This window comes from Falco punctatus, assembly GCF_963210335.1.
Source record: "Falco punctatus genome assembly, chromosome: 5".
Classification (NCBI taxonomy): Eukaryota; Metazoa; Chordata; class Aves; order Falconiformes; family Falconidae; genus Falco; species Falco punctatus.
Window position 1 is genome coordinate 47,005,435 of NC_137584.1, and position 23,721 is coordinate 47,029,155.

General features: G+C 38.6%; 1 protein-coding gene across 3 annotated transcripts; it reads left to right on the forward strand.

Moving 5' to 3' along the window:
- The first annotated feature begins 341 nt into the window (after positions 1-341).
- Positions 342-7,841, forward strand: VIP (vasoactive intestinal peptide). 3 transcript variants are annotated; one of them, XM_080389145.1, is made up of 7 exons: positions 342-699; positions 1,124-1,245; positions 2,877-3,017; positions 3,424-3,528; positions 5,059-5,178; positions 5,845-5,954; positions 7,552-7,841. In XM_080389145.1, the coding sequence occupies exons 2-7, from the start codon at positions 1,133-1,135 to the stop codon at positions 7,572-7,574; spliced, it is 612 nt and encodes a 203-aa protein (XP_080245271.1). In that variant the 5' UTR covers positions 342-699; positions 1,124-1,132; the 3' UTR covers positions 7,575-7,841. The 3 variants fall into 3 exon arrangements, with proteins under 3 accessions (XP_080245271.1, XP_080245273.1, XP_080245272.1); XM_080389147.1 differs by lacking the exon at positions 3,424-3,528 and having other exon boundaries at positions 345-699; XM_080389146.1 differs by lacking the exon at positions 342-699 and having other exon boundaries at positions 708-1,245.
- Positions 7,842-23,721: the final 15,880 nt, after the last annotated feature.

The window sequence follows — 23,721 nt, forward strand, 5'->3', positions numbered from 1 at the left end:
CGACCCGGGCAGGGGCGGCCGTGTGCCGGGACGGAGGGGGACCGGCTCAGCATGAAGACACCGGCGAAAGGCTGGGGAAAGTAGTAACCCCGGTGCCGGGGAGGGGGCTCCGCAGGGAAGCAGTCGGTGCGGGAGCGAAGGGCCCCGGGGGGTGCAGGCGCTTCTCCTCCCGGCCGCCGCGGGTGCGGGAAGGGGTGCGCGGAGCGGTGTGTCCGCCGCGGCCTCCGCTGGCCGCCTGCTCTCCCGCTTCGCCAGGCGGCAACACGCGGCCGACGGGGCCCTGCTTCCCGCAAAACTAACTCATTAATATAAATCACATAATGGGGGGGGGGGGGGGGGGGGGGCTGTGCTGGGAAGAGATAGAGTGCGCGGCTGCTCATGAGTTAAATATAAGTCCCTGACTGTCCTGAGCAAAGCGGCCATCCCCTTGGGAAGGGTGACGTCTCCCCAGTAACGTGATTGCTTCTTCGGAAGCAGAAACGTGTAAACGCTATAAAACGCGGCGGCGCGGTGGGCAGCTCAGAGCGTGCGGCGAGACGGAGCTCTCCCCTTCTTCCCTCTCCTCCTCAGCCGCCGCCGCCCCGGCAGCCGCGCAGCGGGGCAGGGCGCAGGCCCCCAGCAGCGCTCCGCCGTTCCGCTCCGCCGTTCCGCACCGCACCGCGCCCGCCCGCTCAGCACCACCGACGGACTCGCGGCTCCGTGAGTAACTTTCCCTGCGCCGCAGCGGCAACTTCCCAGCGGATGAGCAGGGTGTCCCGCTCCCCGCCTCCTCCTCCCCGCTCCCGGACCTGCGGGGAAGGCGCCCCGGCCGTCGGGTCGCGGGGAGCGGGCCTGACCGCCCGGGGCAGTCGGGGGGGACCCTTCCCTTTTACCGCTTAAAGAATGTGTGTGTGTTTTAAGGTCGCTGAACCCCGGGCGCCGCTGCCCCGCCGCACCGGGCCGGGCGTCGCCTTCGGGGAGCCAGCTCTCGCTGGCCGCCGGCAGCTCGCCCGCCACGGGGACCCCGCTGACGGCGGCGTCTCTCGGGGCCGGGGCCGGGGGTGCGGCTGAAGCTCCGGTGCCCCGGTGCAGGGCCGGGCGGTGCGGCGGGTCGGTGGGTGACGCTGCGCTCTTCCCTCCGCAGGTGGCGGCCATGGAGCACCGCGGCGCCTCCCCGCTCCTCCTCGCCCTCGCCCTCCTCAGCGCCCTCTGCTGGCGGGCGCGGGCGCTGCCCCAGCGGGGGGCCGCCTTCCCCCCCGTCCCCCGGTAAGGGCCGCGCTCCGCGCCGCGCCGCGCTGCGCTCCGTTCCGCGCCCCGCCGGGGCTCGCCCTCCGCGAGGAGGTCGAGGGGGCTGCGGGAAGCGCCACCCTTCCACCACGCACCCGGCGCGGCACTCCCTGTCGGGGCGCTGCCTCTGCAGCTGCCGGGCGCGCACCTCCGCGCCGAAGCTTCGGAGGAGGGTGCCCGGCCAAGCGCCGGCGGTGCCCGCCCCGCCGCAGCCCCCCCGGGCCGCCCCCAGCCGTGCTGCCTTCGGGCCGGGGGGCGCCAGCGCCGGGCGTGTGCGCGGAGCGCAGGGTGCGCGTTCGAACGTGCTCCTGAGCACGATGCGTGCCCCTGGAACAGCCCCGGCTTTTCTTGTGGGAAAATTCCTCAGTGTCCGAAGTTGGGCTATTTGAACGCATCCTCCAAAACAGCGGAGACATACCCAGGCAAAATCGAACATATTAAGAATTCCTAAATCTTGAGTTGAGGGGACATGGTCCCTATGGACCGACGTGTGGGTTCGAAGCTGCATGTCTTGATAGTTGAAGTTGTTATTAGTTGTCTAACCAAATTAAACCAGATGGTGGAAAGGTACATTCTACGTTTAGGTAAGAGACACAAAGTGTAAAAAGACCCATGAAAACCAGAATAGCAAAACAGCATAGTGACTGATTTTCAACAGGAGTGACTTGAGTCAGCTTATTTTACACAACAAGTTTCTCTTTTTTAACCAGACAGAAGTCTTCCATGCCTCAGATATATAAGTAGTACTAATAGTTATAACACTGTAGAATTACAAGGACAGTAGGCTATCCTGGTTTTGGTGTGTGATTTTTGCACATCACCATACTCCGGCTTACTATAGCGATGGGAGCCCGTTGTCTGCTGTAGAATGTAAGAGCAGCTAGAAGAAACATCGGATGCCAAACTACTGCTCTGCAGTCAAATGGCCCTGGGTAAAATATACTTCATAAGAAACAGCAGTTTACAAAAATGTGAAATAACTGTAAATTGGTTTCTACAGAGCATTGCCGTGATACATTTTAAAAGATTAAATGTGAACCTTTTTTAACTTGCAACTCGCAAATTATTTTAAATGTGAGCGAATAAATACACGTAGAGATACATGACTGCACTTCACATTTAGTTTGAAGTTCTTGAGAGTGTATTTATTTCTTTTAGAGAAGGCCTAAGAACTGTTTCATACTGCATTTCAAAGCACGTTTTAAGTCTTAATTGGAAGGTAAGTACTTAACAGGAAGTGTTTTCACTTTGCGTGGGTGGAGGCTGGTAATTCCATCCATCGTTTATATAAAATATAAAGTTATGAAAAACTCTGTGTTGTCACTTGAACTGTAATTGCCATACATTACGCACTGTTCACTGGAATAAATTCTGTGCAATGACAACGTATATCTAGAAAATATGCGTTAGAGAGAAGGATCTGTTATGTTGATTATCACTGAGCATGGATTATACCTGAAAGTGATTTTTGTTTTATCCAGACTGCTTTAAAATGCCTTATGGATTAAAGTAGATAGATGTGCATTTTAACACAAACCAAAATGTACACTGCAGTCAAGTGTTGCATGTCCTCAGCTAAGTGTGCTTCACACGGTTTTCTTCTCCAACAGATTGGGAAACAGAATGCCATTTGATGGAGCCAGTGAATCTGACCATGTCCACGGGTCATTAAAGTCTGAATCAGACATTTTGCAGAACACACTACCTGAAAATGAGAAATTCTATTTTGATCTGTCCAGAATTATTGATAGGTGAGTTTCTTTATTATCACAAGTACAAATGATGATGCACTACTCAAATTATGCCAAAAGACTGGTCACATTTTCAAACTGAGAAATAGGAAATGAAGATTCAGTTACAGAAATAAACAACAAACCACACTGGTTGTCTGGTTGAATACTGGTAGCAGTAGGAATGCCTGCAGAAATGTTGATTCATCATGTCAGAATGGCAATGCAATTCATTTACTTCCCAAGAAGGGCTAAAAAGTATATTGTGAAAGCCTGGACGTTTTTATGGAAACATGGACATTGTTTTAAGCTTAACATAGTATATATAATACATAACTTAAGGAAAGCAGTATGTTTACAAAATGAACGTTATCAAAATTATATGAACCCAGGTTGTATTGTAGAGTTTATTTATTGTCCATTTCAGAAATGCAAGGCATGCTGATGGAATTTTCACCAGTGTCTACAGCCATCTTTTGGCTAAACTTGCTGTGAAGAGATATCTGCATTCGCTTATTAGAAAACGAGTTAGGTGAGGTGCCACTTACATTAGGTAGTTTTTTCCTAGCTGGCTTCATTGGCAATTTTTCACTCTTCCATACCTAAGTTCTCATTTTTGCAATTTAGAGATAACAAAACCAAAGCTAATATAATGACGGGGGAGCTGAAAATCCTATATAACAACTTAGTAGTATTTGTTTCTAAATGAATGTTACTATTTATTCCTGATACAGCTGTGAGGGGTAGAGCAACAGACACTGCACATAGCACTGATAATAAATACTGGTAATATTATAATGACTATCACTCCAATTTGCTAATTTTTTCTCTGGTAGTGTTTTTCCCAGCTTGCTGGATAAATGGCAAAAGTAAATACAAAATGATTGATTACTCAGTACTTACAAAAGAACAGGGGAATGCTCAATGAAATTAGGAAATGATTGGTTTACAGTGAAAACAAAAAGGAATGATTTTTTTCTACTATATAACATATTGCCAGATGTTGGGGAGAGTATTACAGAAGGATTTGAAAAAGAATGAAGCAAATCCATAGACAAGGAATCTGGCTGCAACTTCCAGACCAGGACGCTCATAAACTAATGATGGTAGAATGCTGGGAAGGATCACTGAATACTTCCCTTGTTTTTATATCCCTAAGCAGCAGCTACTGGGCACTCTTGGGAATGGAATAGTAGAATACTTTGGGTGACCTGATATGACAGTTTCTTTGAGTGCCTACTTCATATGCTCAAAATCTGAGTGAAATTTAGGTCCTGCATTTGTGTCAGTGCTAGCTTTGTCCCAGAACATAAAGTGCCAGTTTCTCATACGCTATAAACTAACATAAATCATTTAAAGCAGAATACACTGAGGCATCCCAGGATCGGCATGAAAAATAGGCCTCCAAATTTGGATTTCACAAGGTGTGTTTCATTTCCTGATACCTCCTTAAAACAAGCATTTGTAGCTATGTATGTGATGCTACACTCTCACAGAGGCAGGCTCTGTCCTCACTGAGTTCAATATGAACAGTGACCAGGTCCTTTAAAATCTTACTGTGACTTAAGACAGTCTGCACATTGGCATTGTACTAAAATATATGTACTCAAGTGATAGAAATCAGAATAAAGTCAGTCCATCAAAAAGAGTAACCTGGGCTATGAGAACAGACAGGAGGGAGTCATAAAATCCACATTCAGCCATTTGATCCTGCAGGATTTATGGGACGGGGACTCTAGAAATCATTGAGTATGGATCCTAATTGCATGGGCCATGACGAAGCTGAGCAGGAGAAAGAAATCAGTGAAGGTGTGCCCCAAAAGACTGAACCAATCCTTAGAATTTGATCCTTGTTACTAAAATGTGCAGTAAGCAATAGAAGCAGCAGCTTCTTTTCAACAGAAGAAAGATCCAAAGTCATAGCACGAAATGAAAGCTGAAATAAAAATTTGATTTTATTTAGCTAATCAACACTGTAAAGTTTGCTTCACTCATTTAATGGTATCTTCTTTTAAACAGATATAGCCTATTAATTTTTTCTTTGTAATTGTTGTATTGCCAGCTCCCAGGACAGTCCTGTCAAACGCCACTCTGACGCTGTCTTCACTGACAACTACAGCCGCTTTCGAAAGCAAATGGCTGTGAAGAAATACTTAAACTCAGTTTTAACTGGAAAAAGAAGGTACTACAAGAAAGCATATATATATAGTTTCCTTACTTGTATGGTATTAAGACAGAAAAGATTTATACCCACGTAGGCAGAGAGGACAACCAAAAGGCAGTGAACATTAAGGACTTTATAATGTAGTTTATAACATTGGTTTTCAAGTACAGACATTTTCTTCCAGACTGGAACAGACACTACAATCAGATTAGAATAAAAGAATAAAGAGGAGACAGCATCTGGCAATTTTAAAAAGCTTCTGACAGATTCTTAATTTATTTATTTAATTATTTATTTAAAAGCCTCTTAAGGAAAAATGCGCAGAGCTATGGAACATGAACAACAATTTTATTTTTTGAAAAAATGCACTATTTGTTGAAAATTTGCCTGTAAGTAAACACATAAAATGAAAAGTCCCAGAAAGACCATTTGTCCTAATCATTATAGGTGAGAAGTGCCAGCATATGTTTTTGTAGAGCTTATATTCTGTTTGTTTATTCACTCATTTAGATAACTCCTTTTAAATATTATGTCTCCTCACGCATCAAACATGCTATTTCATGTGATTTCTAACACTTTGAGATAAATTTAACAAAATGTGCAATAGCTAGTTAGAAGCAGGCTTTACTTGCTTGTTTGCTATTTCTTCTGAGAGCAATAAAACTCATTTCTGATCCACAACAGCCAGGAAGAACTAAACCCCGCCAAACTTCGAGATGAAGCAGAACTTCTTGAACCTTCCTTTTCAGAAAACTATGATTCTGTAGATGATCTGCTGAGCCATGTCCCATCTGGTATGCCCAGATTTCTTTCCTCTTGTTATCTGTTACTTGTCTTGACCCATAAAATGAGATTATTTATACAAGAAGTGTGGCCTATCAGAAAAGCAGAATCATCTAGGAAAGAGCCATATTCCATGAAATACTGCATGTTTCTGTAGGGTTGTGTCTGAATATAGTAATAATTTTAATAACAATAATTAAGTTATCCCATGATTGCTGTTATTGAAAATTCCTAATTAAATGGCACTGTTAATAAAGCACCTAGCTCACTTGGGTGTTTCAACTTGTGTGCACTACAGCATAAACCCAGAATTGACTCATTTTTAATTACAAAGATTATTATTTCTTCAGAGAAAAAACTCAAGGATTTTTTTTAATTAAAAAAAAAAAAGGCCTCACATTTAGTTTAACATCTGTTTCACTGGAAGGGAGTTGCCCCTGGAGCTAAGAGGATCAGCAACATGAACGCTAAACATTAAGAAAGCACTTGACTCCCACCTAAGGTGGGCCACAGAGGGGCTGTCTGACATGCAAATATTGCAGTTACTGTTTTCCCTGTGGCTGCTACTATTTTTCTAAAACCATTCGCAAATATGTTTCTTTGGTTTACTGAAATGTAAACCCTTCTACATCACAGCACTTGAAGGGACATAAAATTGAAAGGGTAACATAGAATTGAATTGGGCTTGGTATTCTCAAAAGTGTATTATGGAATTGATAATAGGATGGGTTTTGGCAATCAGCTGTCTCTCAACTACAAGTGAAAGAAAAAAAAAAGGCTACTCTTGAAGATAACATCAGCAGAGGGTGTGTGGGGGTGTGTGTGTAAAAAAAAAAACAACAAACCCAAACCACCAAAAAAAAAGACATTTCCTCAAACTGTTATTTCCTATTTCCTTCCAAGACTGAAAGGAAACATTCTTTTCTTCTCCACAAACAAGGCAATTCCTCTAAAGTTCCCAAAGATTAGAAAGCACATAAACTGCTTATGCCTCAAGGAACAATACAATTTGTAAGTGATGATTCTGGAAATAAATGATGATCTTCCTAGACAAGATTATTGCAAAAATATCTGCTCCTGGATTTTGCACCTGCTGAAGCTTCTGATGTTGATTGAGAGAGAGTAGTGGTGCAGCGGGTTGTAGGTGTCTTCCTGGAAACATTTTCAGTCCTTACCTTTTTTTATGGACTGTCCTGATGATCAGGGTCTCCCTCCAGGTGAATCGCCTACTCACCATTGACTGTTACTGGTCATTTATTTTATTGCAGTGCCCCAGTGGCTGATATAGTGTGTGTTGAGCAATCTGAATTCATGTATCCACTTCAAGGTTACAGTTGTTTTCAAAGTGATCTGCCAGGGCTGTAGGCCAAGGTGCAGTCACATTTTTGCCTAATCCTTCAACCTTTTGTCTTCATCTTACAACCCTGTCTGCTGGCTGTAATGGCCACCGATGTCATCTGAATAGTTCCATCTCATGCTTGTCATCCCAAGTACAGTAAATGTTTTATATCAAGGGTTACTTTTTGTCTGCTGTCTGCTTTTATACACCTCATGATGCAACTGCTTACGAAAATTATTTTTAAAACATAATTCTCCCTTGTTTTTCAGGGCCTCTGAAGGACACCTGGTAAAGTCTATGACAAGAACAAGCTATTTTTGAGTTCTACATAGTATTTCAAAGAGATGACTTTAGTCGTCAAACCAGAACAAATATGTTGTGAAGTGAAAGTTGTGATATATTTGTTTCTTATGTAATAAAAGTTGATATTTACATTGTAAATATTACTCTAGAGTTCTCTACTAAAAGCTGTACATATGGATGCCAGTTTAACTCATGAGAAGTCTGTGAGTCCATATGCTGTAAATCCTTTACTTCAATAAATTCATTTGAAAATGAGTGTGCAGCTGGAAAGAGCCCATCATTACTAGTTGATCGGCTTATTTTAGGTGTGGTTACAACTTCAGATAAGCCTGTATGATGATAGAGATACATTTCCAGGTAGCTTCATAAATGTAAAAACATGAGGAAAAGAATGTGCAAAGTGTATAAAACTGTGTTACAAAGATCTCTTTGAAGGTTATTTCCAAGCAGAAGGGAATGATTTTCTAGCTCTTTAGCAAGTAACTAGAGAAAATGCAAAAGCATTGAAAGTTATGTGACCTCCAACAGCATCTTTCCTTCCTATTCACATTTTTAATATTTCACAATATACAAATTATATGAAGACCAGAATTGTATCCTTTATTTTCAGTTGTAGTTTGGATGCTCTGGAACTGACAAAGCACACAAAGAATGCTATCCCTTGATTTGTTTGATGCCAGAAGTCACCGGTAATTCTACATTTAATGGTCTGTAGCTTTGATAATGAAACTATTCCTTATATACAAAATAGATCTGAAGACACTTTACTATTTTTTCAGAATGAATGTAATTTACAGGATATGCAGACAATAAATCATTTTATTATCATGGCAAACTATTAGTGGTTTGAATCAGTGCTACAGGTACCTGGAACAATAGAGTCCCAGTAAGTGCTGTCTCTACTATAGTATTAGAGGAAGATACTATTTTTTAACTGAAGTACACTATGTTATATTAGAAAGACAAGCAAATAAGCCTCCAGCCCCCATTTCTTTAGCTTTATATTACTGTAGCTTAGTATGGAACTGGAAATTTGCAGCTGATTCACTGTTGCTGTGAATCAGAATCTGGTTGTATTTTATTAAAATTGTAGATTTAACCAATTGGATCATTTTCTAAAGACTTATTTACTGTTGTAAGGGCCAATAGTTCTATTGTAGTAAGGAAAGCATACAGTACTGCATGTACAACATATTAAATGCATATTCATGCATGATACCACTCATGAGACTCCCATGACTTCCCTCCCACCTGCTAGAAAGAGATGAAATTTGAAGTAGAAAAGCTTATCAGACCTACTTACAAGTTCAAATTGGAATTTCAAGTATAATTATATATCATACATATGCACACATAGACAGTGATAAAACTGATTTACAAGTTTCACTTACAAGTTTACTGTTCTCATTTAGAAGGAAGCTGGAAACATGGTAAAATTTGAGATTTATGGAGACTAGTTCTCATAAATATGTAGCCTTCAGATTTGCAGGGTTTTTTTTGAATATTGGCAACTGCATGTCAAAAGAAAACCAGTTTGCACAGATCAGATGCTATTATTGCTATTTCTGTCTAGCCTTGACAGAATTTATTTTAGCCTAAGCCGATGAATGGTTAACAAATGTTAGAAACACTTTTGAAGTCATCTTTTGAAAAGTGGGCTTCTAATGGTGGTCCACTTGCAATTCTTACCTTATTATGAAAACATGAGTGCAAAAGTAGTTTTGGAAATACTTGAAGGATACTAAAGACTGATGCTATAGTACTTAATAGGAAATTTTCTTCAGTGTAATTTGAACATTGTTAGGATTTCTGTGATAATAAACTTTAAAAAAGTAAGTGAAAACAATTAGCCAGAAGCAAAGCTGTGTATGGTCCTCACAGACAGAACTTTTTATTTAAATATACATAATGCTCATTCACTCAATTTAAAGTAACAAAAATTGGAGTGATCAAACTTTTGACTCCACAATTCCAGAAATCTTTTTTTTTCTAAATTTGACTTTTTTTATTTATTGCCAGTTTACAATAAGGCATCTGATGGAAGAACTTGTCTTCCATGTCTAATGTTTAATCTCCCAGTATTTTGTTCTCCATAGAAAACTGTAAAACCTTAGAACATGTATTTTCTCTGTTATGATGGAGATGGAGTGGGTTACAGAAAAAAAGGGACGGTTATTAGGAAATCATACATATATTATAAAATATAAAATTAATACCTTCATTGTAATAACTAAAATTATACTATGATAACTTCCTCAGAGGGTTAGCAAATAGGCAGTCTAAAAAGCATATGTACATTTATGTACATTTTAGCAAAACCTAGCACTGAAAGAAGAGATACTAATCTCCAGAATTAACAAGTAACCTGACTTGATATCTGTGTTAAAGGATGGCTTTAAACTTGTCATAGCAACTTTTGACATTCTATAGGAGATATAAAGCCCACTTAATACATTTAGACTAGCTAATGGTGGAGGATGTAACATTGTTCACCTCAACTCCATGGGCAAGTGGTTATAGTAAGTTTAAATGATAAAATTGAAGAGAAAAATTGCAAAGTTTCACTGAACAAGACAAATCTTCCGTCTGTCAGTGGGTCTTGACACATGTCACCGATCTTACAACCCATCTGCAAAGTGTCATATGAGTGGAATCAAAGTGTTGCATTAATTAGGAAAATTAAAGGGGCAGCTGCAAAGACAGTGTGAAGAGGATTTCTAGGAGGAAAACAAATACCCAGGAGATTTAGAAGACCCTCACTGTCAGAGAAAATGCAAGCACTCAGGAGGAAGGAATAAAACTATGAAGCGTTATTGGGGTATATGTTAAAGAAACATCTCACCATGTTTCTCCAGAATTTCACTTCTAACACGGGGTAGGAATGCCTCATTATTTTTTGTTTTATTGAATGGGATTTGCTTTTTGGACCTACCGCACAGAGCTCTTAAAGAAAGGGACAGAATCATCTTTAAGTTCATCTTTATAAGCACTGGAAGGGGATATTTTTTGGTCCTGAATCCACAGAGAGGATTTGCATGCTTGTGTGCATCTGTACAATCATCACTCACTCAAGAGCAACCATCAGGATTGCACATAAGACCATGAGAACTACAAAAGTTGACAAAACATTTGAAAATTACAGCTGGTAAAAACACATTAAAAATGAGTAAAACCCTAACGGCTCCTCTGATATTTGAAATGGGTTTGAGACACAATGAATATTTTTTCCACCTGAAAATCTGAGACAAAATTTCTGTTTAAAAGTATGAAAATGGGCAACCTGGATCCAAAGCATAGGTATAAATTCGTGTATAGGAATACTGAATTCTCCTCAAAGCCAGACCTTCTGGGAAGAGATGTATGTATACTGGAACAACGTATTTGCTTGCAAGGTGTTAGGAAAAGGTAGATGGAAAAGGCTGTCCATTGCTTCTTGTGAAACTACTTATGCTTTCCACTACCTCTTTTATTTCTCTCTGCCTCCTCCGCTTACCACAAGCTTCCTAACTCTTTGTTAATACTCTCACCTTTGGCTTGCAAAGCTAGTGCATGGATGTATAGCTATGTTTTTGAGAGGAACAGTTACATCAGACCTTTAATTTATGGTGCAGCAATCTACTAACTGCCAGCCTTGGTTACAGAGATGAGTATTGCAGAGAACCTAACACAACCAGATTTTCAGGAGCGACTTGTCCTGCTCACAAACAGCCCCTGACTTCCCAGAGGAGTTTTCCCATTTGGTTTGTGACTGGCGCAGAAGGCTGACCTTTCCTTGGATATATCAAACAGAACATGTGGCCTCCTGGGGCTCACGCTGGCTTGGGCAACTACAATATATTCAGCTTTTCTTCTTTCTGCTTTGGAACAGGCACAGACAAGTTGCTTGCCAGGTTGACAAGCTGGTTTAGGAGGCAAGAAACTAGACACTGGTCTTTTACATCAATCTTTTCAAAAGTCCAAAGAATAATTTGATGCATCTTCTGCTTCTGAAGTAAATCAAGAAAAGTTTTAGTTCCGTTTAATAGACAGGTACATGCAGGCCACTTAGTAAGGTGGGGAAAATACAGCTTTCACTTGTGAGGATAATATTTTCAATAACTTAATTGATCGACATTTGTAAATAAAAATATGACTGATTATTCAAAGATTAAGATGAAAGTGACATAAACCATAATGCTACAGTGAAAAAGATAATTAAATATCAACATTCTCATAGCAAGAACAATATTTTCAGTGGAGCATGTTCTTTGGAAAGAATGAGGATTGTTTCAATAATGAGGGAGGAAAGGGAGAATAAAGATCTTGTCCTTCCCCACTGAGTAAATTACTTAATACTAGAGTTTTGCGTAAGATAATATGCTTAAAAGAGTGTACATGAAGTTGGTGCATAAAATTCATTTTCTGTATCTTTTCTGGAACTGGCCTGAGACATTTAGACACCCAGTTTCACATTTCAGTGAGAGCACAGCATCCAAGAGCCTCAGTTATTTCCAAATATATGATATAAATGCTTCTAATGCATTTTACTGTTTAACGTGTTAATATGTTGATCCTATTACAAAATAGTTGTCAAGTCAGAATTTGCTCTTATCCAGCACATATTCTCTTTTTGGCATGGGGGGAAAGCAGGAGAGAAAGTAAAAACAGTCAGTGTCTTCTATTGCTAGTTGAGATAGATCAGTGAAGACCTTTCTACTTAGAAAACATACACATAGCATTTTTTTTTTTTTTTTTTTTTTGCCAGTAGTGTATGAAATACCCAGGCTACTGACTGGGTAGAACAAAGATAGAACGATCTTTAGTTTTGCTTGTAAAATTACCTGACGATGTTGCCACTTGGTCAAATGGTAGGAGGTGTCAAGTTCTTGCACACCAGGTTTTTGATAGGGAAGAAATCATTTATATGGAGCCTGGGTGGCTCCTAGTTGTTTGCTTATTTTATATGCTATTGAACTGCTTCTTATGGAAAGGGGTCACAAGGATGTTTGACAGATGCCTTATGACCATTTGTTGCTATTCCAACACAGCTCTTCAGCTTTGTCTCTTAGCTAATCCCTCTTCCCATAATCACAGCCAGAACATCTGCACACTGTTTTAAGCAAGCAATCTGCTTTTTATTAGGGAGTATAGAAAGCAAACTGCTGTATTCTAGGAAAGCTCTTCATGACAAAGCTAGGGATATATAATTTATGCAGAGAGACTGAATCTTGGTTAAAAAGTAAGAGGAGTCTGGATTTGGTGCTGATGGTTTCAGTCCCATCTGGTGATCCCTTCCAGAGCAGTGCATTGCACTCGGTGTTACAAAGCTGGTGCCAGAGCTCCAAACTGGAGAAGTGAAGTGTGTAGCAAGAAGGAAGAAACTGGTAAATGTTGGGACAGAGCAGGTGAAGATTGTGTCTTCAAAAAAGTACCTGGTGTTAAACCTAGTTTCTGTATGGCTTTTTGTTCCCTGTATATTTAAGACTTTTGCTTTGAGAAGGAAGGAGGAGTCATCTCTTGCTGTCAGAGTACCTCATATCGTGCAAGTCCATTCGTGAACTTAACAGACTCCATCAGGAGCATCGCTGGTTTGTTTGTGCCCTAATTCTTCTGAGGCATAGCAGCTTCTGGATCTAGTGCTGTACTTAATGGGAACCTTCTGTTAACTGGCAGTGTAAAAGTTTAACAAACACCTTACCAACCATCTATTACTATTCTAACATTGTCACTATAAGAGCACTATTACTGTTCTCAGGGAGTTGTATTCCTAGATGTGTTTATAGACTGCATTTCCCTTGCAACCTTTGCTTTGTTAGGCTAAAGAAACAAAGTCTGTCTTGTCTCATCTTGTAAATGACTCTCTACGTCCAAGACTGTGCTGGAGGCTCATGCCCAGTAGGGTCATGTTCCAGAGTGAGTTTAGCACTCCTAAATTACTGTTTACCAGCTTCAACTTCACCTTTGAAGTTACTAAATGGCTCTGAATGTCTTTTCGTTATTGCAGCCATTTTGGAAAAGTGACTAGTGATTTTGAGGGCCTCTGTTTTGAGGGCCTTGGAATAGATTTTTCAGGCTGGATACTTTTTTTCTGTTGTTTCTCAAAACATTTCAGGTTTTCCAAAAGCTGAGGAAGCAGAATCACCAAGCCCTTGATATACAATACCTTTCCTGGGGTGGATGGAGGGGGACCCACTCAATCCAGTCTAAAATGCATGTAAAGGAAAACTGGGTTCTTTAAGAGGTTATTAGGTAGTTTCATCTAGATCTCTGAATGCATTCTTTTACATGGCTGTAGCCTATATTTTTTTTAAAAAATTTCCTTAATCCTGCAGTCGAGGGAGATGACAAATGCACTCCTCATGCTGCCCTTCCATCATCTGCGGTACTGGGCAGCCAAGTGATGGCAGCAGAACCGCTGGCCCTCTGCCGGCTTTTGCCACCCTAAGGAAGGGGAAGCGGAGGCCAGGTCACAGCAAAACCCTAGCGGGTTATTGAGGAGATCAGGAGAAAGAGAGCTATATGTCCTTTGACTTGCTCCGTGACTAGTGAGTGGTACAGGTTACACGCTGGCCTGTCACCAGCGTTAATTCTTCACAAGGAAAAAGGAAGAGAGCCATGCAAGCACTCATTTGTGTATTGATGTCATGTATATTAAAATATTATGCTAAAGTGTAGTGCCAGTGATGGTGAGGGGCTGAGGGTCTCCTTTCATCCATAGCTAAAGGATTACAACAGGGATTACTTTCTGGATCATTAGTCTACTGCTGTGCAGGAATAAAGAAATCCAGCTGAGTGGACTACTTGGGTCATCGCTCTTTGATTTATGATTCACTCTCTGTTCAGTACAGGTGAGAATACAAGTGCTTAATGTACGCTACTTTCATAGACAAGGAGCTTGATTCTGTAAAGATCAAATGTAACTGGGCATTGCACATTCTGTAACTTTCAGGCTCCAATTAAATGTATTTTCCCAAAGAATGGCTAATTTGAAATTTAATTTCCCTGGCCTTAGCCCATTTGAATAGCTTTTACACATTTACAACATTTTGAAGGGTTCTGGAATCAAATAGAAGGTAATTAGGTTGCTTTTTGGTGGTGGAACAAACAGAACTTCACCTGGTAAAGTCAGAATGACATTTCAATGGGACTTTTTCTTGGCTATTCTTTATAAATATGCAGGATCTGGTTAATAAATAAGTGCACGGACAATAGACAATCTATCTCTGTAATAGGGACTAAACTATATAGATGTTTTATTTTATATTTCTAATTACATTACCACTTAACAATTTCCTGAGAGAAATCTATCAGAAATTCTGCTTCAAAGACATACTGTGTTTTGTACTAATTTTATGTTTGCTGAATGATAAACATCGGTGTAAAAACAGCATGCTACATAATTACAATGCATACAGATTATTAAGTTATTTTTTATTAAAAAGTGAAGAAACCAATGAAGGAGAACTTCTCCTGCCTCAGCTTTACCCTGTAGCTACAACAATAGACAACAGTAGAAATGACTGTGGTTTGAAGGACTTCTACACTGGCTCTGGTCAAATTTAAAGCAGATTTTAGGCTGCTGTAATTGAGGCTATTTGATTACACTTTGTAAGAGATGTGCATTGATAGAGGAGCTCTGGCAGGCTCTGGATCTACAGTCTTCCGCATTCAGCCCATGACACATACAGCTTTAAGAGCTTTCTTTTTAGCTAGCACTGCACTAGCTGGGGGCTTCTTTAGGCTGTGGATTTCCCTAAGTAACCACCATTATTCCAGGCTTCTTTGTATTACTGGATATAAACAAAGGAATTTGAAGGAGCATCTCATTGTGACTTATGTGCAGAAAATCACAGTGCCAGTGTGAAAGAAACAATGTTGTGTAGTATTATTCATTGGGGCAGAATCTGCTGCTGAAAATCTAAGAGCAGTCCGAGTCCTTAGTAATTTTTAAATTAAATGTGATACTTAATTGAAGAATTGTTAAACATTTAGATGTTTTTAACCATTTCTGCATCACCATTTTCAGAAGCAGATGCCTAGCCAGGTCTAATTTCCTGAGATTTTCAGCTCAAATATTACAAAAGCCTTCTGGTTTTTAATGTTTAGATGCATTAGATACGCACTACAAACCTCTTGGAATAATTACCCAGATATGACACAACTAATAGGAAAAAATAATTCATAATTTTATTTTTGCTTTTTGAGCTGTTTCTTCTATTACAGCTTTTCAGAAATGTATTGATTAAAGAATTTTGTCTAGTTGTCATTTTTCCTTTGTGTTCTGCAGCTTAGATACAAGCTTAAGCTGGAATATATTGCTAACGTTTTACAGAAGGAAACAAAATAAAACCAAAATAAAAGTAAATGGAAAAAGAACTTATGCTCTGTCTGTACTTGGTAGTGGTAGAAAGTGTTAAGCTCAGCCATTCAAACACACATACAAAAATTTATTTAGATTTCTTAAATATGGTTGCACTGCAACCCAGGCAAATTAAGATTTTCAGTCTTGTTTTCCTTTTGCTGTATTGACTGCCAATTCCAAGAGACTGGATTTTGAAGAGTGTATCAAATAACTTGATTTCACTAGGACACAATTTGTTTAGTTAAGGAACTGCTCATCTACAGTCTAGAAAATATTTAGAGAATGTGTTGCAAGTGAAGTATTTTCCAGATACACCGTCATCTTTCTACTGTGGTGGAGGACCCAGCATGTCTATGGCTTCTCTGAATTATTGCGGATTACGGGAGTAAACACTGCATTCACAGCCTGACAAAGGCACGTGGTACTTCTCTGATGTTGAGCAAATGTGACCCCTTCTCCAGTCATACAATGTACTTACGTCTTGGATGGATGACACTGTTATTACTTATGTCAAAAATAATTTTGTGGAGGTGCATATAATTATTATGATTATGATTTCCTGCATTTCCTGACAGTTCATATTCCTGGTTAAATTTCTTTTAGTTATGGAGACTTTCAAAAGATTTCTGTAATCCTATAGACAAAAGCAGCTGGGCCTATAGCTGTACAATGTAATCAAAACAAATTCATAGAGTCTTACATTAAGTACATGATGTATATCTATATATATTAACAAAATACTTTGCAAATTGGATTTTTCTTTTTATTTATTTTTCTTTTAAATAGTTTAAAAATGAAAGGACAGCTAAAAGTTTATATAATTCCCTTGCATAACTTACTTCCTTTCCTTCTTATTCTATCAGGGGTAAACACATAGGAGAAGGACAGCTATTTATACAAGAAGGATAATACTTGTGGGAGACAAGTCTGTAAAAGTTAGCAAAGAATAAATTTAGGTGAGAAACAAGATGAAGTTTCTAGCTACCATAGAGCTGAAAATTCTGGAAGTATGTTCCAAACTGAATTTTAAGCTGGTACTTCATAAATGTAGTAATTCATGAATTTGGTAATTTGATTGGGTTTTCCTGTGGTAATAAGGACATCCATGGGATCTGCGTTCTATATTCCAATCCAACATATAAGACAGTCACATTCCAGCAAATAGTAAAGCTGTTCATTATGGATGTCTGTTATTTGGCAATCACTAGCTGAGTTTCATTCTGGCTGTTTTGTTGCGTAGATTTACACATAAAGAGAAACTTAGATGGTTGACAAGATTGCAGCTGCATTGATTTTGCTTTTTTAACACTATAATGAAATGTGGAAATATAAAGAATATCAGGGTTTGGGGTCACAAAATACTTCCAGAGAAAGTGAAATCTTGTACACATAAAAATATCACTCAAAGCTAAGGAAGTTCAGGTAGAAAAATTCCCATTTGCAGTGTTGCATGATAAATGTAATATCATTGGAAAAATGTGCTTTTCTGTGTGTTTATTAACTCACTCAATGTACATAACAACACTCACATATATTTTCCTACACACACTTGCGTATATAGCTGGTTTTCTCATTCTTGGCAGGTCTTGGACTTTCCAGTGGAAATAACAAGCACATGAAACCCCTGCAGCATAAAGCATAAACATGGTTAATCTAAACTTTGTTTCCTGCTGACTTCAGGTTCACTATATCTTTGAAATGGGTCAATGTTAAGAAGTCAATGGTAAGAAGCCAAAGAAAGGCCCACATAAGGAGAAAAACTGAACTGAGTCCCATTCAAGACAACAAAAACCACTGTGGATCAAGATCCAAACATACCATTTTGATATGCTGAGAGTCTTCTGTAGAGTGCTATTCATGAAACATTTGCTAAACTATTGTATTGAATTAGTTGTTAAAGAAAACAGATAACCACTTTTACCCACACATTCCACTTCTAATTGCATTCCATGCACATATCACAACTCCACTGCAATCACATCATATATAAATAATACATTGTGCCAATTAACACCTTTAAACTTGAAACTTATGTCATAATATGACATGGTACAAGAAAAATAATATCCAAATAGTATTTTATCATAGCAGTAAGGGTGTTAGGTTAATTGAAGTTCACTTGATAGAACTTTCAAGAGTTTTAATACATTTAATATGAAAGAAAAGAATTATCAGGTGAGTCAGTTGTCTCAAATTATTTCTCATTTACAGTAGTTTAGGTTTTAGGAAATGTTAATTAGTTTAGAATGAAAATTCCTGCCTAAGAGCTAGTTGTTACACACAGCCTCTGGCTGTAGTGAAAGTTCACAATGAGTCCCCACCACAAGATGAAAAATTATTCTGTATCTAAAATGACCTCTTGACCTAGAGAAAAGTCCCAAACACATGTTTCTGGGATGATTCACATGCATAATTCAGAGGTGATTAGTTGTACTGGTTTCCATACTCCTCAAGGAATAGGAAAGAAATAGAGAAATTAAGAGAAGAAATGTAATTAATGAGAAATGAGGACTGTTAAAAAGGTAGGTCTGATTGCAGCAAGCACCTGGGAAATCTATTAAAATCACAATTAACTTGTTATTTCATCCAGTCTGGAAGAGTTCAACTTGTTATAATGACTTGTTATAACAAAAGTGGTTTTATTGGAGGGTTTTAAAGGAAGGTTTTGTTACTTTAAATGTCAAGTTAAGCCCCCAAACTAAAAAAAAAAAACAACCAAACCAAACCAAAAATCCCAAAGCCCTTTCCTCAGATGTTTTTCTCAAATTCAATTCCTACTGAATCTGAATCTTTTCAGAGCCCTTCAATATCTGCTAGCACAAAAATGCCGCTCAACCACGCATACAGATGCCTCCCCTCCTGCTTGGCAGGGATTTTCTAGCAGGCAGACCGAGGATAAATATCACCATGGCTTTCCCTTGGGAACATCGCATTAGCATGCATTACAAGAGTTTAATGGAGATTGACTTGGATCACAAGTGCTGCTTGCCTCCTTGGAGATCATAAAGTACAAGGGTTGTACTCTTTCAAGGTATGGAAGAAATTACTACAACTCTGCACATATAATGTTATCTACTCCTTGATAATTCTTTGCAGATACAGCATTTATTGGATAAACTCATCTACAAAATTTTCCATGCAAGAAGGCTTTTGTTAAAGTTTATCCGGAAAGTGGAACATAAAAATAAATAAATAATTAAAAAAAATAATTTAAAAAAAAAAAAAGGAGCAGCATGTCGTAGTTTCAGCTTTTGGATTTTACAGCCTGCTCTGTATTTAAGTTTGTGTTCAGAAAAAAGCGGAAGGTTGACTTTCATTTTCTGAAGCCTGTATTTAAGCCTTTAGCTCCACCTGAGACCTTCCCATCAGTCTCAAAGTACAAGTCAAGGATTTTTATAGCGCGCAAAGAAGATTAAGGAACACATTTCAGTTCCATAGAGAACAGATCTACTTTTGCTTCATTTTGCCTAGAAAGATGGGGAATTAACAAAGCAAAGAAGATACATTAATTTTCTCTTACAACATATAGCATATAATTTGAAGGAACTCTAATATTCTCAATGAAAATCTTTGTTTAAAAGTTTAAAATATATGATGATACCAAAATGCGCTAATGATATTTTCCTTTGATAATTGAATGCATCAACCATTCATGCTAACTATAATCATTTATTCAGATTTCACTGTTAGTTTGTATGTAATACAAAGATGTTCTTACCTGCACCATCATACTAGAAGAGGAAAGAGAAAAAGTTTTGATCCATCAAACCACAGAAAAAAAAAATCCCTCCAAGCCTTCTACTTGACATCTGACTCAGTGCTGGAAAGGAAATAAACATGTATTATAGACATTTGGCTAAATAAAGCCACAACTACAGCTGTTATAAAAACTCTGTGGAAACCATGTCTTTGAAAATTGGCAAATATCTGTGGCCAGAATCCAGGAATTTTGTATTCTCACAAAATGTGCTTACATGATCCCAAAAGTTTCTTAGCTATTTTTGCTTCATACTTTAAGAAAAACTTGAGTCTGAATGCTTTCTCATGAAAAATGTAATAGTCGATCTATTAAAAGGTATTGCTTCTTATTACAAACCTGGCTTCTCTTACTTTCTTAGTGTGTTTGGTTGCAACAGCTGTGCTACCAAGATTCTGCAGATAGATTAACCAATGTGGCATTAAAAGTCAAGATTGAAAATCAAGTATTTTGTAAGATGCCTGTGGGCCAAACCTAAGATATTTACATAGTTGAACTTCTGCAAAGTAGGACCAGGAACTTACAGAATGAAATACAGAGTGTAATGATTGCTAAGCTGTGCCCTTTCAGGTGTTATATATCTGTAGTTCAGAATGTATTTTATAGCAGTATCTTCACTTGGTCGTGTTCCTAGAAGGAGTATGATGGTTCTGAATACTGTTCTGCTGTCTGAACACATTTTTAGCTCAGCAGCTGCTACAAAGGCAGGTTGTTGATGCACAGCGTTAATTGGTAAGTACTGGTGAAGAATACAGAGGGAAAAATAAGCTTGCATGAGCTGACTAAAAAGGCTGCATTTGCTTCTTGATGTGAGGGGGATTAAATAAGCAATTCTAGTAACGAAGGTGTGAGATAACTTAGAAACCATACCTTTTACGGTTTATAGTCTAAAACAACTGTTTCCGACTGTGTCTGATTAGCTTTCCTTCCAATTGTTGCCTTGCCACAGGAGACTTTCTAGCATGCATTCCATCTTTTTTTTTTTTTTTTTTTTTTTTTTTAAATATGTCTCAATATATTACTGCAATCAAAACTTTGGTATTCCAGTTTTATGCTATTTTAACACCAATGATTCCATGGGAATTATACCTGTGTGAAACTGCAGTTGTGTACTGGTGAGCTAAGCAAACCATAGCCAAATTTTGAATTTATACTGTATGCACTTCGTGACCAGAAGTAATGGATTAGACCCTTGGCATAGCTTCCAGAGTGTCAGGACTTTTTATCTAACCAATTTCTTATAAAGCTTGAAATACTTTTTTATTAGTCTTACTTGAAAAATTGCAGGTATCAAGGGGCTGATGGAAAAGTTCAACTCCTTTTCCTAGCAGTCTTATACTGTTTTGCTGTGGGTTTTTTTCCAGGGCAAGGCAGCAAATTACAGTGAAAACTGTCCACTTTTAAAGGACAAAACACTAATATATATACTTGAAATAATGATAATCATGTGTATCTTTCTGGTATCACAAATATAAAATGGTGTTGCAGACATATAATGGGATCAAGCTTTTTAATGCAGAGTCAGCTGGGGAAAGAGCCAGGGCACTTTCTACCTCTCCAACATCTGTCCAATAGTTTAGAATAAGTAAACTTACAATGTTGTAAAAAAATGGTTAAATTATTAATTACTAATTGCTTTCATACATTCAGCATGCTGCTGGTGTTTACACTGTAAGTGAAAGGTATATTAGGAAGTCAAAACACAGAGGTAGCACTATTGGTAGCTGAACTCTGATATTTTATTTGATATGGGAAATCTGTGCCAGTTGCAACTGCAAAAAAAGAATATATTTTAGTACATTTAAATATTTTTCTTCTCTTGCTGTTTCATAAGAACTGAGATAAAGTTAAGTGTATAAATCCCTTCTGGAATTTGTATTTGATATAGGATTTTTGTGTATATGTCTTGGGTGGGTGGAATTTTTGTGTTTTAATATAAAGATGTTTATTACCTTAGTATAAAAGTAACCTTCCATTCATATAATCATAGAATTATAGGATGGTTTGGGTTGGAAGGAACCTTTAAAGATCATCTACTTCAATCCTTCTGCTTATTTATTCCTAGAATAAAAGGTTTCATAAGGTCATACTTTTGCTTAGTTATAAAATGAAGAATGGTTTGAATGTTTGGCTTCTGTACCACAGCAGAATCCTGAAGAGGTGTTACTATACCATCTTACATAAATTGTAAGATACGCAAATATATTTTGCTCTGACTCATGGTCAGTTGTAACAAAAACCAAAAACAGTCTGTTGTAATCCTATTTCACATCGTTAGACATCCATTTTGTAACTGTAAATCCACTAATATCTTCTCTGTCATGAGCTCTACTTGTTCAGAAAAGCTAGGAGAAATATTTGCATGGAAATATAATTTCCCTTTAAGCAGGTGTTACCTGCTAGACATTAACAGCATGGAAGTGAATCTTATCAGACTTTATGCAATGGTATTATTAATTCCAGTTGCCAGAAAACAATGTAAGAAGACATGACCCAAACATGAGAGATTTTTCTTGAAAGAAATCTGTTTATCAGAATGTTGGCTGAGCACATCATATATATAGGCACATAAACAAGGAAACGAATTACTATGTATAGTGTATCTTAATCACAAACCAGTGAGCCTTATTTCATAAAAGACAAAACTGCAATTTGATTCCTTCAAAAGAGAAGAAATCTCAATCAAACACTATTGTTTGTGGTGACTGGTGGCACTTACAACAAAAGACTAGTGAGCCTGATATAAACTGGTTCTTCGGCTGATCACATGTTGCAAGGAGATGTGCTCATCGCCAAGGCAGGGGCAGGGGTAAGGCATCTTTAATGCAACCTGACAGGGCTGAGTGTCTATAGCATTACTGACATCCTATCCTCAGCAGTACAGTATCTCAACAACCTGTAATCCTGGTGAGTGTGTTCCGCAGGGTGTGCTTTTATAATTTTCTACAGATATTTACATATGCTTTTGAAAAACAGAGAAGTGTGATACAGCAACAAAATCAAGACACAAAGGCTGTCTGGGTTAGCCATACAATAAATCAGAGGTCCTTCTCATACACCTTCATGATAGATACTCCTCACCATTAATCTGAAAAAAATGACAGATCATTACAGTAACAATAATCATTGCATTTATTTTATAACATTTAGTTACACTAGCTGATAACAATGATTGATAACAATACTGCTAGATTCTCAATAAAAATAAAGTTCTGTTGAAAAGATTAACATCTGTTTCAGAAGAAGCCAAAGTATAACTCATAAGTCATCTGCAGATCCCGAACAATGACAGCCTGAGTCCTGCGCTCTGGTTTATCACAGGGAAGGAGCTGTGGTGAGAGAGCTGCAGTGCAACTGGGTCCCTCCCTGGGGAGGATGGAGAAGGGCAACAGATGCAGAGGTTCACCTGAAGCCAGGGAGCCACAGATGATGATGCTGTCCCCACGGTGTGTTGAAGGTACTTTCTTTTCAACTTTCCGAGGTCAGTGTTATAAGCCTGATGACTCTCAAGTGACTTGCAATGTCAAGATAGTTGATCATCATGCTCCATTTTCCCAGCAAAGCACTCCTATTGCTGAACAACACCAACCATTGTGTGCCATTTTATTGCAGCACATAAGTGCCAATCGGATTTTTTTCTGCCAGTGGTTTAACATTTACTTTGAGTGTCATATGCTGTATGACTGATAATATTAATTAAAAACAAACAAGGAAATTATCAATAGACACTGAAAGTTTCATGCAAGATGATGCTTTTGCTGAAAACAAGCTAAAATAAACAGTGTCTTACACTTTACATCGTAGCAGGGAAAAACAAGGGACTGGATATAGCGAGTGTAAAATATTTTAAGTTTAAAATGGTCAAAAGCAAGAATAATTATATACATATATTGTGTATAATTATTATGTATTACATATAATTATTTGTACAATATAGAAAGTAAACGTAAAATTAATAAATATTGCATAAATCTTATATGAGTATTTAAAAGACTAATTATAAGGCAGTTAACACTGGATGAAATAGATACAAGACTG